This window comes from Gymnoscopelus braueri (genome assembly GCF_963280865.1).
Source record: "Gymnoscopelus braueri genome assembly, chromosome: 11".
Taxonomy (NCBI): domain Eukaryota; kingdom Metazoa; phylum Chordata; class Actinopteri; order Myctophiformes; family Myctophidae; genus Gymnoscopelus; species Gymnoscopelus braueri.
In genome coordinates, this window is record NC_137613.1 from 11964705 (window position 1) to 11977438 (window position 12734).

Below are 12734 nucleotides of genomic sequence, written 5' to 3' on the forward strand. Positions count from 1 at the left end.
GTTCTGTGTGAAAAAAAAAAAAAAAAAAAAACGACGAGAATTCGACGAGTTAACTCGTCCATGGCAGTCAATGAGTTAATATCGCGGCACATTAGAACTGTGTTCCAAAAATAAACAAATGATCGCGGCGGTTTGACTCGTATGGATATGAAGCATCAACTGACGCCTGACGGCGAGAGAACGCTAACGTTACCGCCACCGAATTAATATATTTATTATTTATTATATTATATGCACTCTATGCTATATTGGTCATTATTTGACCTTTTTGACGACATCGGTATCGGCAGTGACGCAGCAGTGTTGAAATCGTCGACTACCCTTTTTCACTGACTGAAACTAAATTAAAACTAAATTAAAACTAAGCTACAATGACTAAAACTAAGACTAAATATATTGACAATTTCGTCAACAAATAAAAACTAGACTAAAATGTTAGGGAGGTACTAGTGGAGAAGAGATCCAGTAGAACTAAAAGACAAGTATGTTTGGTTGCGCTCAGGTGTTGCGCTCTGAAAATAGCAGATCTACAAGCGCTGCAACGCGCTGTGAGCATGTAAATCGGCTATTTTCAGCATGCAACCAAGTGTAAAATCAGCCATTACGACGCCATCATGGCACCGCCAAAATACAACACTATCACGCAGCCGATGTGTCCCGATTTTTTTGTAGATGGTTGCCAAAACTGTTACTTTTCAGGAGAGAAAAAATAACCTGTCAAATGTAGTTATTATTTAGTCGCAAGCAAGCTCTTCTTAATACTGTTCATTGATTCAATGTTTATAAAAACCCGCAGCCACAATTAACCACTTTCACACACAATGTTTTATTTATTTTTAATAGCCACTCTACTGCGATGTGAGCTTGTACTGTCGATTGGCAGCTTTTCTGCGACACTGGTATGGCGAAGTAGGGCATTAATTTACGGGGGGAAAAAATACAAAGTTAACCCATTAACTCTTTCAGTGCCACAATACGTCAAATACGTCATGAGGCCTAACGCCCCGTGTGCCACACTACGTCAAATACGTCATGAAAAAAAAAAAAAAAAAAACTCAAAAAAAGACATGTTCAGAACCCAAGATATGATGATTTGAAGATTTGCTGCTCCATTCACTTCTTGTTTAACTTTTTACTGAAAAAGGCTGTATCTCAGCTCCTAAGCACTTTTTTTTTTACAATTAATTTTGGTTGTGGCACTCAGAACCAAAATTCCATAAATAAGCATGGCATTGAAAGAGTTAAGACCTGAGGCGATTCTTTAAAAAAAATCTAAATCCTAACAGTTTTTTGAAAACAAAAATTAAAATATTTTTTCGCGATTTTTCAAAAATAGCAGATCTGCAAGCTCGTAGCGCGGCACTCGGTGCTATGACTCCGCGCTATGAGCTTGTAGATCTGCTATTTTTGAATAGCCAAAGAAATCTAAAGTGACACAGATGCGTTCCAGGTATTAATGGGTTAAAATATGGAGATACCTGTACGGGTGGGAGGGGTTCGGGATCGAGCCAGTACGTTTTTTTTTCTTCTCTCTAAGCACCTTAACCAACGTCCATAAGTATATCATGCACAGTATACAATGCTGCTATGCTCAAGCACCTTCGTCATAATATATATTTTTTATCTCAGGTACTAGTGTAAATATGTAGATAACTTGTTTGGCCTTTTTGTTGTTCTCTTGTATGATCTCCCCTCCCACTTGCCCCTTCCCCCCTCCTCCTCCCTCCTCTTTTTCCTCCCTCTCTTCTTTCTATGGAAATAACGTTGCGATGGGAACGATGTACTAAAGCGAATTTCACCCACTTTTTTTTTTACCTTGTAAACCTGACATGTGACAATAAACGTGTGTGCGTGTGCGTGTGCGTGTGCGTGTGCGTGTGCGTGTGCGTGTGTGTGTGTGTGTGTGTGTGTGTGTGTGTGTGTGTGTGTGTGTAGGCTCAGAGGGACATCATCTTTGAGCTGAGGAGGATCGCCTTCGACGTGGAGTGTGATCCCAACAACAGTGGAAGCATGGAGAAACGCAAGTCCATGTACACCCGCGACTACAAGAAACTGGGCTTCATCGTAAGTGTGTGTGTGTGTGTGTGTGTGTGAGAGCTCAAATGGTCTCAGAAACCTCGTGTCTTGCCAGCTTTCTCCTGACCTCAGTGAAAACGAGGAGCAGTTTGTTTAAAGGGGAGGGCGTCGAGTAGAAACAAGATTTTTGTCCGCAAAGGGGTCTTTGGGCGTTTGGCAGGGCGAACCAGAAATGTGACTTTCTTTTGAAGCTTACGCTGCCCCCGCTTAACGCAGCGGGTCGTCTCTCGCCACAGTGTGCCAGGAACCGATAAGACCCCTCCCTGTCTGAGAGCTGATTCTGTGCCCACCACCGCGGGCACACGCCACCCCCCCAACTCCCCCAACCCCCAAAATCCCTAGAACACATTTCACGCCTAAATAACTAACTAACTAACTAACTAACTAACTAACCCCAGACCCCCCCCCATCTGAAAAGCTTTTGTGCCAGGACCTCCCCCCCCTCCCCACCAGAATAAAATATTTATGTTTTTAAAAATTTCCCAAAAAATATATAGCAGATCTACAAGCTCACAGAACGTCACTTTGTGCCACGCTGTGAGCTTGTATCTGCTATTTTTCAATAGCCAACGTATACATGGATAAAGGAGCTCACAGCTAGAAGGTCCTGGGTTCGATTCCCGCCGGGGACGCTGTGGGCGCTGGGGGGGGGGGGGGCGTGTCTTCTCCTCTGCGTCATCAGCGCCCATACCCTAGGTGGGGTTGATGAAAGGGCCCACTCTGTGTGGAGTTTGCATGTTCTGCCCGTGTCTCCTAGGGTAGTTAATACCATAGATATATATAAAGGCTAGATGGCTCAAGGGGGCGTCGCAAGCGTAGCTCAACCGCGGCCATCTTGGGACGGTCATTCATAACATTATGTCTATGGTGCATATACTTTGAAATAACCATAGCGTGCTCAATTTTCATCCGATTTTCAAACGGTTTGGTGTGTTGTAAACACCAAAGATGTAGTTATGATACTGCATACTTATAATTATAATCATGTTTTTTTTTATATATAAAATTAAGTATGCAGTATCATAACTACATCTTTGGTGTTTACAACACACCAAACTGTTTGAAAATCGGATGAGAATTGAGCACGCTATGGTTATTTCAAAGTACATGCACCATAGACATAATGTTATGAATGACCGTCGCAAGATGGCCGCCATGTGGCAACGTCGTACTCCATTGGCCAGCAGCGCGGGTGAGTCATCTAGCCTTTATATATATCTATGGTTAATACCCTCACAAAAACATGCAGTAATCCTGGTCGCTATACCGCCTCCCCCATGACAGCCGGGGCGCCGGATGGAGGGGAAAGGAACTGGTTGGAATAACGTGTTCCTTCCCAGTGGTGGAAAAAGTACTCAAATTCTTTACTTAAGTAAAAGTACCAATACTGCAATATAAATATACTCTGTTACAAGTAAAAGTCCAGAATTCAAAATGTACTTGAGTAAAAGTACAAAAGTATTGGCTTCAAAATGTACTTAAAGTACCAAAAGTAAAAGTACTAAATATTTGAAAATAGCCTATGTATAAAATAGGGTTAAAGTGGTTAATGTATATTTCATTATATCATAATTTATATCTGAAAAGTAACTAGTAACTAAAGTTTTCAAATAAATGTAGTGGAGTAAAAGTACAACAGTTGCCTCTGAGATGTAGTGGAGTAGAAGTAAAAGTATTGGAAATTGGAAATACTGAAGTAAAGTACAAATACCTCAAAATGTTACTTAATTACAGTACTAAAGTAAATGTACTTAGTTACTTTCCACCACTGCCTTCCACGCACTACGTCCTAACGGGGAAACTAATACAAACTCCCCCCTGTCAGGTGATAAGAAGGTCAGTTGACTCTCATGCATTGAAGGAGGCATGAGCTCGGCTCTGGACTCCCTAGGCTGGCGGCGGGGGGAGTGTAGCGCCCAGGATCACTTAGATAATTGGCACCGGGTGAAAAAGGCTTACAAAATCGAGGGATGAAAAAAAAAAAAGGGTGTCGCTGGTGAGGGATTTTGCCTGTCAATCATCGCCTCTGCTCCGCCCCCCCCCCCCAAAGGAAAGGATAGGGGAGGGGAGGGGCGAGGAGGAGAGTGGGCGGGATTAATCGACTGTGACCTCACTGTCGAAGGGCCAAGCTCAGATTACTTTTCAGCCTAATTATTCAGAAAACCCCAGACCACAGAAAATCCACTGAATGTTCTAAGTTCAGTTTTTTTGGGTGTAATTGAGGTCATAAAACCCCAAATAAAACATTGAAAATAAAAAAAGTGAAAATGAATGTCATGATACCTTTAAGCAATATTACACGAGAGGGTGTGCTTTACCGTCATTATTGGCACGCCTGTGATGCGGTCAGGAACGAGGCGAAGCCAAGTTCCGCCTCCGCATCACAGAAGTGACAATAATGTAAGGTAAAGCACACCCTCGAGTGTAATATTGCGATTATACAACAGTTACCAACAAAACACATCCAAATGTATTCATATTGTGGAGCGATTCATAATAAAAATGTTTCGCTATTATCCGTTTCCCTGTAAAGAGAAGAGTTTTTCACTGAGACATTAAATAGTCCCTGTAGCAGCACTATGAGCCTGAGGCACAGTCTCATCAACACAGCCGAGCTATCAATGCTCGCGCAGTGGAATGAATTCCAGTAGGCTATATGCTCCGTCGTACGACCGCGTCACATGGCCAAAATAACTGATCTACAAGCTGACAACGCGTCGCGATGGCGACGTGTTGTGAACTTGTAGATCGGCTATTTTCGCCGTGCGATACCTTCGTACAATAAAGTATAACACACACTGGACTGTTAACGAAATGGGAGTAATTTTACTTTAACACAGGAGGATATTTATAACCTTCTAACCATTGATCAACCGTAAGTCCACCAAATAAGTCAAAATTAACAACATAGTCCATTTTGCATAGCTGTTTGTTCTCCGGTGGCGGCGGTGGGTCAGGCTATGCAGGCTACTGTCTGTTTGTTTTCCTACCGTGGGACAGCGTGACTTCACAGCACAGCTGTGCGATATAGATGGGTTTCCGCGCGACGTCATCACAGAGCAGAGTGCGCAATCTGCGCATGCGGGTGGTAGAACGAACCGGAAGCGCCATTCACTCTGTTGTTATTTTCGGGATTTAGATAGGCATAATGCTGCTATTTTAGGCATAATAGGCATAATGCTGCTATTATATACAAACAGATCCAACTTCCGACAAATCATTTTTATTGAGTAAAGAAGATATTACAAACTGCATCATTTAATTTACTTTCATTAAACCCGGTGAAGACCATTCTTTTATGAATGTACATTTGACTAGAGCTGCTGCGGGTAATAGCGCCCTCTACTGCTCAACCCTCCACTGCGCGCGCATCATCCTCTCATGTTTACAAACAGGAAACCCATCTATATGGTCTAATCAGGTGCGGACTGCAGTGCGGAGTGATTTATTAATGTGATTAGGCCCGTGCTATGATGCTGGTTTGAAGCACGGCTAGAAAGCTATTTCAGCCAATCAGATTGCTTGGTCGGAACTACCTGTTGTATAATATAGGTTAACTACTTTTGCTGGGGACCCCCTGGAACCCCCGTTCCGCCCCCCCCTCCCCAATAAGGACCCCTGGGGGTCCCTGCACCCCACTATGAGAACCAATGAACTAACACACACACACTCGTGCCAGGGTGAAACACACGCGGCGGCCAATAACGCACGGTCTCTATTGGAGTCTTCTGATTGGAGCGTGTTCATTTGTTTGTGTCCTCGTTGCCCTAGAGATTCTAGGACACGGGGATTGTGTGTGTGTGTGTGTGTGTGTGTGTGTGTGTGTGTGTGTGTGTGTGTGTGTGTGTGTGTGTGTGTGTGTGTGTGTGTGTGTGTGTGTGTGTGTGTGTGTGTGTGTGTGTGTGTGTGTGTGTGTGTGTGTGTGTGTGTGTGTGTGTGTGTGTGCGTGCGTGCGTGATATGAGGATATGAGGAAGACATTCTTTGTATGTGTGTGTGCGTGCGTGCGGTGGGCAGTCCATCTGTTCACTTTCAGGTGTGTGTGTCAGGTTGAATTACGCGACTGGTCCATTGATTGGCCAGATCTCACCGTCCCCTTCATCATGCCCCCCCCCCCCTTTATCTCTCTCTCTCGCTCTCTCTCTCTCTCTCTCGCTCTTTCAGCCTCTCCTCCTCTTCTCCTCACTCCTCCTCTCATCCCTTCTCCTCTATTCTCTCCTCTCCTCTACCTCTCCTCCCCCCAAATGTATATGTATATTTGTCCGCGGACCCCCAGAAGAGAAGATTTGGTTTTTGAAGATTTTAGACTTTTCTAAAATGTTCAAAAATAGCTTTTGCACATCTGCTATTTTTCAATAGCCAACGTAAATAATGGACACAGTGGTTAAAATGATTGATGCTACACATGAACTACTTTTACGCATTGTGAGCTATTTTCAAATAGCCAAAGTATAATGGCTTAGTATAGTGCATTGGTTCTCAAAGTAGGGTCCGGGGACCCCCAGGGGTCCTTGAGGGAGTTCCAGGGGGTCCCCAGCTAAATGATAGATTAGGCACCAAATGGACCCTTATGGGTCTGTAACTCTGAGAGTGTACAAATGGAACCAAACGGACCCTAACAGGTCCATTTGGTTCCATTTGTACACTCTCAGAGTTACATTGACATAGATTTTACAATATAAATTGCGGTCCAAGTCATACAAATGCCATTAAATGGGGGTCCGTAGCCCTAATGCATGTCAAACTTGAGGTCCTTGAAATTAAAATGGTTGAGAATCACTGCTAGAGCCGTAAAAAATCTTCTCTTATGGGGGTCCCTGGCATATCTTTTGAAATGGTGGTCCGCAGGCTAATAAGTGTCATTTTGGGGGTCCTTGACATGAAAAAGTTTGAGAACCACTGCTTTAGTGGTTAATGTAAGTTTTGTAATAATAATCCAAATCTACAAAGTAACGTACGTTTTCTAATTATTGGAGTGGAGTATAAATATAATATTTGACTCTGAGGTGTAGTGGAGTAGAAGTAAAAGCGTACAAAATTGGAAATACTCCAGAGAACTAAAAGTACCTCAAAATGTACTTAAGTACAGTACTTGAGTAAATGCTCACAATTAGCCCATAGTAATATAAACCTGTGTGTGTCTGTGTGTCTGTGTGTCTGTGTGTCTCTGTGTCTGCGTGTGTGTGTGTGTGTGTGTGTCTGTGTCTGTGTCTGTGTCTGTGTGTGTGTGTGTGTGTGTGTGTGTGTGTGTGTGTGTGTGTGTGTGTGTGTGTGTGTGTCTCAGAACCATGTGAACCCAGCGTTGGACTTCACTCAGATACCTCCAGGCATGCTGGCTCTGGACAACATGCATTACTTTGCCTTGCAGCAGCAGCACCAGGACTCCTACATCAGGGTGAGCACGCACACACACACACACACACACACAGTGGTGGAAAAAGTACTCAAATGTTTTACTTAAGTAAAAGTACCAACACTGCAATGTAGAAGTACTTTGTTACAAGTAAAAACACTATGAACATGGGACCTAGTGCCTCCCTGCTTGGCACTCAGCATCAAGGGTTGGATTGGGGGGAACATCCGTCACATCCGACGATTCCTTCTAGCAGAGTCGAGGGATCATTCCTAAGTTAGAGCACCCTCTTGTTTTTTTGGATAAGACGTAGATCTACGTTTATGGCACCAGACGGTTGGATTTGAGACAACCTAGATTTACGTCCTTGGCACTCAATGTGTTAAGACGAATGTTGACAGGAAACAGAGAGAGAACGCAAAGCAGGTGGAAAAGCATTATGAAGAAGAACAAAAAGAGACATTGCGTAAGCACATCTTATACGGAAAAAGGTTTTAAAAAAAGCTTACCGTACCTTTTTTTTTTTTGCAAAACAAAAATCACCTCTAGGACGATTTTGACAGTTTGCAATGTATCACCACGCTTTCTAGTGTGAAGTGATGGAAGTATCACACAGAGAGAAGAGAAGAGGGAGATGATGGATACCGCTTACATATACTAATGCAATAGTTGTGTATCTGTAATATAATAATGCACCGTGAGTGAGCGATTCATTCTGGGAGCTTTCCTGTGGCAGCCATATTTACATTCGTGCCGTACAGTAGGAAAACGGGTGCATCCATCATTCTCTGACTTGCCTCCGCCCGGTATATTCAGAGGCAGTGCGTTCAACTATACATCATCAAAATGCCTGGCAAACAGGGTTGCCAGGTCTGCTCATTAGAATTTCCCCGCAAGATTTTATTTTAAAATAGCCGATCTACAAGCTCACAACGCGTCGCATCGCAACGCGCTGTGAGCTTGTAGATCGGCTATTTTCAAATAGCTGATGTACATGTTAAAGCACTCATGTGGCCCATAGTCGCTTATTTTGGGCTGGTTTTCCTTAGACCTGGTTGCTTGTTTCTCTCACAGAATCTGGCAACACTGCTGGCAAAGTCTCAAATTCTACAAAATGTCTTCTAAATCCTAACAGTTTTCAGAAAAACCCTATGTTGCTTGTATATCGTTGCTGTTCGGGCAGAAACCTCTTTAACGTCTCGTGTCTTTATCATACTACAGCGTCACGCGATATAGCGGCGCGTTTCGAGCTCGTGGATCTGCTACTTTTAGTGTTTTTGAATTTGAATCCTGAAAAGTGACAGTTTTGGTCATAGGCCTATGTGACTGGGGCCAGAGGTCCTCAAGTCGGCAGTTTTTAACCCATTGAGACCTGAAGCCGATTCTACATGTCTCCTAAATCTCAACAGTATTCTGAAAAACGTATGTTTCTATATCAGTGGTGCTCAATCTTTTTCATGTCAAGGACCCCCAAAATTATATGTATTTGGCCGCGGACCCCCATCAAAATATTTTGTTCCAGGGACCCCCAGAAGCAAAGATTTGAGTTAAAAATGTTCGCTTTAAAAATATATATATTCAAAGATTTGCACACATTTTCACCATTTTTCAAAAATAGCAGATCTACAAGCTCGTAGCGCTATGAGCTTGTATATCTGCTATTTTTGAATAGCCAAAAGTGTAAAATAATGCTTTTTAGCTCAAATCTAAAAATGACACAGTTCTAGGTCTCAATGGGTTAAACAGTGAAACAAGTCGGCAGTTTTTAACCCATTGAGACCTGAAGCCGATTCTACTAAATGTCCCAACAGTTGTTTTTTTTTTAAACGTATGTTACTATGTCAGTGGTTCTCAAACATTTTCATGTCAAGGAACCCAAAATGATATGTATTTTAGACAGGGCAAAACCCTATAACAATTTGATAAAAGGGTGTACCAAACTTTTCTCAGTTGATTCTTATGTGTTTTTTTTTCCCGTAGAATCAATTTCTGCTGTGTACATTTTTGTATTGTGCATAATTAATTAGATAATTAGCATATTTGACACATGGGCGGAAATAACAGGGCAAACCCTATAGCAATTTGGTAAATCCCGGTTTTGGCACCCAATGTGTTAATAAACACAAACACGGCATTCTTGAAAATACAGAATACATCAATATGGTTCCACTTTGGCTGTATGAGTTATATATACTGATGAAATACTTTGGGACAGGTAAACCAGTATCACTTTTACTGTATCTATCTTCCACGTAAACGATTGTGTTACAACTCTTGGAAAGCGAATGATTTCAATCAGATAAATAATATCTAACAATGTGTGTGTGTGTGTGTGTGTGTGTGTGTGTGTGTGTGTGTGTGTGTGTGTGTGTGTGTGTGTGTGTGTGTGTGTGTGTGTGTGTGTGTGTGTGTGTGTGTGTGTGTGTGTGTGTGTGTGTGTGTGTGTGTGTGTGTGTGTGTACTCGCGCGCACTGCTCTCTCCAAGCCGGTGCCACCCTGTGGTTGCATTTCAGAACTACAACTAATCAACACACACACACACACACACATTCCGGACTTTTACTTGTAACAGAGTACTTTTACGTTGCAGTATTGATACTTTTTACTTAAGTAAAACATTGAGTATTTTTTTCCACCACCGCTGACTCTGTGTGTGCGTGTGCGTGTGTGTGTGTGTGTGTGTGTGTGTGTGTTCTTGCAGATCGTTCTGGAGAACAGCAGCAGGGAGGACAAACACGAGTGTCCGTTCGGCCGCAGCAGCATCGAGCTGACCAAGATGCTGTGTGAGATTCTCAAAGTGGGCGAGCTGCGTAAGTCTCTGCACCGACACACACACACACACACACACACACACACACACACACACACACACACACACACACACACACACACACACACACACACACACAGAGGGTTGTCAGGGGACTATTATTCCACACTGAATATGAGGGGACCAGTGGTGTAAAGTAACTAAGTACATTTACTCAAGTACTGTTCTCTGTTCTTAAGGACACTTTTACTTAACTGGAGTATTTCCAATTGTCTATACTTTCTCTTCTACTCCAGTACATCTCGGAGGCAAATATTGTACTTTTACTCCACTACAATTATTTGAAAACTTTTGTCACTAGTTACTTTGCATGATATACATTATTACATTATAAAACATACATTAACCACTTTTGCCCTATTTTAGACCTAGGCTATTTGAAAATAGCCGAATCTGCTATTTTCAAACATTTTAGTTATTTTACTTTTGGTACTTTAAGTACATTTTGAAACCAATACTTGTGTACTTTTACTCAAGTAAATTTAGAATTCCGTACTTTTGCTCTTTCTACATTGCAGTATTGGTACTTTTACTTAAAGTAAAACATTTGAGTACTTTTTCCACCACTGGAGGGGACCATAGTTTCCGAACATTTATGGAAAACAAAAGACAAAAGACAGAAAGTTTTAAGGTGCTTATTAGTGTGGTTGCCCTAACAGGGCAACCAGACTATAGTAATCCTCGCACTTTATTATTCAAGATAAACAATATTTTCAATCGCATCACAGCCCACAGTTTATTTTTCCCAATTTAGTGCCATATGTCAAAATGACCGGCTTCACCGGGAATCGTGTGCTTGTATTTTGCTAAGAGATTGGTTGCATAGTTTTATTGATATTGATTTATTAGTGCATTAAATTTCCCCATCCACTTTAATGAAAAAGTGAAAAAACTCAAATTCAAGTATTTTTTTCTCAGAAACCGTAAGAGCTAGAGTTACTAGATTTGGAGGGGAGGTTCATAATTTAGTCCGAAATGATTGAAAAAAATAATTACACGAATCGGCCACATGGTGGCGCTATAACAGCCCCCTTTACGTTTTGGCCTATAACTCTTGAACCGTAGGTCGTAAAATCAAAATTTCTTTTCCCCTGGATTTCTTGGGTCACGACGCATCTCCCCATATAGGCCACGCCCATTTGCGTGAGGATAGATTTTCCGCCATTTTGAATTTTCTTCAAAACACACTTTTAGCTCCTCCTCCCATATATTTTGTCCAAATCTAACAAAAATCGGTACACATGATCTCTGGACCCATGCGTTAATCTGGACCGAAACAGAATTTTGATAGTCCATACCGTTCGTCCGTAAATGGCTTCCAAAGTTAGCGGGAGGGGCCCGTTTTAGAAAAAAGCCCACAAATCACGAACGAAACGTCCAGTCAATCCTAAATTTGAATCACATGTCAAGGGTGGTTTATTCAACAAATCCCCAAAAGCATTTCCACTTTGATCCATAGGGGGCGCCACAAATGCTCAAAATGTAACCGTTTGATGCAAAAACCTTATTTTGGGGGGATTTGAGAGGGATCAATCCTCTCAAAATGAAACGCAAGTGACCTCAGGAGTTATGTGACAATGTAATTGGCGCAGCCTCCGACGGTATTCCTCCCAGCGTATTCCTCGAGTCCCGGCGGCATCGACCCGCGACTCGCGTCGGTGCAACCACACTCTGCAATTGCCCTGAATTGCGACGCGTCTAGTTCATAATATATATTTATATTTTTTTGAAAAAAGAAAAAAAAAGCGAAGTGGGGGCTTGGGGAACCTGACCGATGTCTACCTAACTAAGGACCATTCCCTACGATAGGACTGTCCACACAAACACACACATACACACATCAGAGGTCGCGTTAGTCCGATAATTGCCGGTTTTGACCGATTTTTTATGACAAAGACCGGGGAAAAAAAATCTCTCCGGACATCCTGACCGGTTGATATGACACGGCAGTTCATTAATTATCACGCAAATTAGGCACATTTCAAATCCTCTGCTTTGCAAGCTCTCTCTCTCTCTCTCTCTCTCTCTCTCTCTCTCTCTCTCTCTCTCTCTCTCTCTCACGCGCTTGCTCTCTCGCTCTTTCTTTCTCTCTCTCTCTTAACAGCGTGCGTGTGTTTCTGGGAGAGAGAGAGAGAGAGGTAGAAAGAAAGAATGTGTCACACGCTGTTAAGTTACACCTATTTCCTGTTAATAATAACCAGTGTAAAATGTGCTGCATTGGGCGGTAAATGGGAGACACTTTATTGTGAAGGTACAACAGGAAGAAGAGAGTTGTTGCTGCTGCTGCGTAGTTGTTGCTGCTGCTGCGTAGAGACTGCCTGCCGAGACCGCGGTCCGGTTACAAGTTACATTATATAAATATAAAGTTGTGTATTTAACTGTCAGTCCCACACAAGTTGTATCATTACGAGTTACAATATGTCACAGACACTAGGCTACTACAAGGGCACTTGTGAGTAAAGTTGGCAAGTTGCCC

At 42.5% G+C, this 12734-nt stretch overlaps 1 protein-coding gene across 1 annotated transcript in view; it reads left to right on the forward strand.

Moving 5' to 3' along the window:
* The window catches only part of elmo1 (engulfment and cell motility 1 (ced-12 homolog, C. elegans)), a 242386-nt gene that overhangs the window by 132530 nt on the left and 97122 nt on the right, over nt 1-12734 (forward strand). The window contains exons 15-17 of the mRNA XM_080443358.1: nt 1936-2064; nt 7360-7470; nt 10130-10238. Of these exons, the coding sequence (XP_080299484.1) occupies nt 1936-2064; nt 7360-7470; nt 10130-10238 (349 nt within the window). The remainder of the gene's footprint in view (nt 1-1935; nt 2065-7359; nt 7471-10129; nt 10239-12734) is intronic.